At 50.8% G+C, this 4391-nt stretch overlaps 1 protein-coding gene across 1 annotated transcript in view; it reads left to right on the plus strand.

The window, feature by feature from the left end:
• The window catches only part of LOC115937588 (glutamate receptor ionotropic, delta-1-like), a 20242-nt gene extending 16128 nt beyond the window's left edge, over positions 1-4114 (plus strand). Inside the window, exon 3 of the mRNA XM_081823966.1 lies at positions 1048-4114. Coding sequence (XP_081680092.1) covers positions 1048-1476 — 429 coding nt within the window. The 3' untranslated portion in view covers positions 1477-4114. The remainder of the gene's footprint in view (positions 1-1047) is intronic.
• The last annotated feature ends 277 nt before the right edge of the window (positions 4115-4391 follow it).

Below are 4391 nucleotides of genomic sequence, written 5' to 3' on the forward strand. Positions count from 1 at the left end.
AATGGGAGTGAAACTTTGAGCACCTCATCGAGGAGCTGGCATGGCTCCTCCGTGGACACCTGGTCTCCCGCCCCACCTCCTTGGGGGGAACTGAGCATATCGAGTACATCCTCTGTCTTCTAGGAGCTTCTAAGCAGTTTGGCCTCCTTGATTTATTTTGATATTGTAGGCAAAACATCAAGTTATTTGAAAGGAATGATTTTTGTTCTGTTTTATTCTTTCTCAAGCATACAAACAAAGCCATTTCCTTGCAACCATTCACCATATGGAGAAAGAGTCAAGTGTGAGGGTCACCCATCTTGGTGGTCTCAACCCTCTTGATATCAGGAAAGTCACCTGAGCCCTGAGAAATCCCTTTCCTCACCATCCCCACCATCTTCCTCATCCAGAAACCAGCCCCATGAGCCTTGGATACAGGGGAATGCCAGCTTGCTGGCATCTCTGGACATTTTGCACAGGGAGAATGGGACTTTCAGGGTCAGCCAGGACTTCACTTCCTACATCAGGCTTCCCAGGCTGCCCCTGCCCATCACAAGAGCTGTGATTCCAGGGAGGCCACTGACCTTCCTGAACCCAAGCCTCCTCTTGTGGACGATATGGATGATCACACAAGGCTTTCTGAGCACTGTGAACTCTATGGCAAATACATGGGGGCCCACCAGGGGCTCGAGGACCAGTTCCTTTTATTCCCATGGGAACTCCTTTATTTTCCTTTTGTCTCTACCGGTTCCTCAAGGCATCTTCTCGCAAAGGTTGCCTCTGGGTGTGACAGGAGTTACAAGCAGAGTGAGGAGGGGATGCACCTGTCGCCAAGGCCTGCTTGCTGGGTCTATGCTACCTAGGGGCAGCGTCCTAGGCTACTGGTTCCCCAGATAACAGAGGGCCAGCCATCCATGTGAGGGGGTGGGGTAGGAGGATTGGGGGGATGCTCACCCAGTGTCCAGCAGGCTGAACAGGCCTGGGGTCTCCAGGCCTGCCAGAGTTTGTGGAAAGCCAGCCATGGCTCATCTTAGGGCTCGGCCTGACCCTCCTGTGCTTTCCCTCCAGGACAAAGAAGTGAATTTGGAGCAGGTTCACCGGCGCATAAACAGCCTAATGGATGAAGACATTGCCCACAAGCAGATTTCCCCAGCGTCCATTGAGCTTTCGGCCCTGGAGATGGGGGGCCTGGCTCCGAGCCAGGCCTTGGAGCCCACGCGAGAGTACCAGAACACACAGCTCTCGGTCAGCACTTTTCTGCCCGAGCAAAGCGGCCACGGCACCAGCCGGACACTGTCATCGGGGCCGGGCAGCAACCTGCCACTGCCCCTGAGCAGCTCCGCCACCATGCCCTCCATGCAGTGCAAACACAGGTCGCCCAACGGGGGGCTGTTCCGCCAGAGCCCGGTCAAGACCCCCATCCCCATGTCCTTCCAGCCTGTGCCGGGAGGCGTCCTTCCAGAGGCCTTGGACACCTCCCACGGCACCTCCATCTGACCGCGCCGCCTGCCCTGCCGCCCGTCCATCCACCCACCCGACCAGCAGAGCTTTTTAATACAAGAAAACAACCACACAAACCACACACACGTGCACACACACATACACACACACCACACAGAGACTCTTTCATTTTTCTTGTACATACGTGTAAATAATGACAGAATGGAGTGGGGTAAAAGTGTATTTTGAATATTCCCAATTTTCGAAGTCAGTAAAAAAAAAAAAAACACAAAAACTGTATGAATGACTTTGTAAATTTTGTTCTATATGAATAAAAAGGCAAATTACTTGTGATCATTCTGAAGTGCCAAAGAAGCCCCCTATTCCTGGGCCTTTCTGAAGGCAGGAGGGGTGATCAGATAAGGACCCCCTTCCTGCTGGGGGAGAGGGGAAGATGAGCAGCTATTCCCTTTAGAGGAGCCCCAAATGCTGCTTGTTGCCATGTCCCATGGTTTCCTGCCACGTTCCTCTGCTCCTGGCCCTTTGTTCCTCTTTAATCCTTTTGGGTAGACCAACAGTGAGCCAACATTGGCGTGACCCCAGGCCACTGTGCTATAGGGTGATCAGCTGTTCCTGTCAGCCTGGGACTTAGGAGGCTCCCGGGACATGGGGCAGTCCTCTTGGTCACCCACCGCATAACACTGTGTGCTGTGGGCCCAAGAGAAGCACCCCCAGTGAAGTGACCGTCTCTGGGAGCTTCGATGCTGACATGCTCTAGGGTCATACTATTGGCCTTGTTTTTTACTTTCTTTCCCCAGTTAGAAGAATCAACAAGTGATAGAATATGGGAAAAGGCAGATAGGCCCCATCATTGGCTCTGGAGGCTTGGCAGAGTTGGGCTTGTCCTTGTCCGTGGGAGTAGAGAAATGCTAGGTGTGGTGTGTGGGCCAGGCGAGGTGGTGAGACGTGAGCCCAGGGAGAGGGAGAATATCCCTTTGGGTTTGTGACCTGTAGTTTCAGGTCAAAGGATTCTGTTGGAGAAGTGGAAGGACGTACCCCAGGTGAGCAGACCAGTGCTCTAGGTGATGGCGAGTGCTGGGAATAGATCAAAGGGACCATGTTCATTCAGAGAGGAAGGAGCCTTGGCTCCTAGAGAAGGAGCAGCATAATTTGGTGTGATATGAAGACAAGTAACTCATCCCCCAGGGAAGCAGCCCCAAAAGTGAAAGGGTGTCTCCAGGTCTAAAACCCTGCAGGCAGTCTGCCAAGGGGCCAGAACCCAGTCCTCACTTCCTGCTTTGTCCCCTTCTCCAGACCAGAAGCCCTCATGCAGAGAGCCAGCCCATAGCAGGGGCCCCTCTGGCTAGGAGCATCTATGGTCTCTGAGCTTCCCAGGACTATCCCTGAACTGGCCAACCTGCTGGGAAGCTCTGTTCCTTAAGGCTAGGATAACCAGACAGCCACGCCTCCCTCCCTTGTCTTTCCTGGGGGCAATTAAAACTATAGAACCAGACAAGGAACCACTAGGAGCAGAGCAGTTCGAGTAATCTGAGCTGTATCCCTTCAGCTCTTCTCCTAAAGACAAAGGTGATTCTGTTGTCCTAACCTGCCAGGATAGTGAACACAGCCCACATCGGGCACCCAGAGGGCTGGGCTCCGGGCCCCACACCCATCTTCCTGGGCTGGGCAGTAATCAAGGAGCTAAGAGTCCGTCTGTGGTCAGGCAGAAATACAAAGACTATTGACTGAATCTCCTTTAGCCTTGTAGAGTTAGTCCAGAGGTGTATTTAGGAGGGTGATAACTAGCCCTGGATTGATTTCTCTCCTGAAGTCCTGACTGACATGATTGAGCAGAAAGGAACGGCTGCATCACATAGTCAGCTAAAAGCACCCCGGGGAGAAGAGTGTTTATAATTATGTTATTTATCTCTGGAAGCTGAGAATGGCCTGATTATTAGTGCTACCGAGGCGATCCATTGACATTTCTCCAATCAGCGTGGAGAGCCAGGAGCCGGGCGCATGCGCACAGCGAAGCCTGGGTGGGCCGCGGTTTCCCCGAGGGAGGGCGGGCTTCATTTTCTTTCCATCAGCACTTTGGGGGCCCTGCCCTGGATGGTCAGTTTTTCATATATATCTATTTTTTTAATCAAATTCTGGTCTCACTGCCTTATCTCACTCCCAAGCCTGTGTTGTGCTGAGATGATCTGTCTTCTGGGGTACACCATGAATGTCTTCTTGGACAGCTTTGCTTAGAATGGGTGTCGGAGAGGAGAGAGACAGCAGGTGTGTGTGTGTGCGTGCGCGTGCGTGCGTGCGTGTGTGTGTGCGTGTGTGTGTGTGTGCTTGTGAGAAAGAGAGCACGCACATCTTTGAGGAAAAGGTATTCTGCTTATATTTAAAAAAAAAATCCCTTAACACCTCATGGTGTTATTCTTCACCATGTTTATGTTATTTTTTAAATTTCCTACCCTTGGCATGAGGGGAAATGATTGATATTCAAGTAAGTTCTCCAGAAAAAAAAAAATTCCCAACTCGGATTTCTGTGTCAGCTCAGAATGTATCTTTTTTTCATGCTTTGCTCTTTGGATTTATAACTGTTTAGACTATTCCATACATTTTAGGTATATTTTGTGCCTTCAGACACTGCAAATAATAATCAGCATTTGGATTAAAGTTGTTTAATAATAAAACTTGACTTTGCTCCCTACCCTCTTCTTCTCTGGGGTGAGGAAATGCTATCTGCTTATTCCTGGGCATGCTGTGGTCATGAGCTGGGTTCTGTCCCATTGGCATGGGCGGTTGTGAGGGAAACTTCTCTGACCAAGTGGGTGTGAGATGTGCCTGGGGATGGAAGCACAACCTCCTTACCTAGTGTATGTCCAGAATCCCCCATATCAACCAGGGGTCAATGTGAAGGACAGAAATTGAGAAACAATTCTAATTTTTGGTTACCCTAACAATTTCCTGTATAA

The sequence above is a fragment of the Leptonychotes weddellii genome, chromosome 6, assembly GCF_054177405.1.
Source record: "Leptonychotes weddellii isolate Sample4059 chromosome 6, ASM5417740v2, whole genome shotgun sequence".
NCBI lineage: Eukaryota > Metazoa > Chordata > Mammalia > Carnivora > Phocidae > Leptonychotes > Leptonychotes weddellii.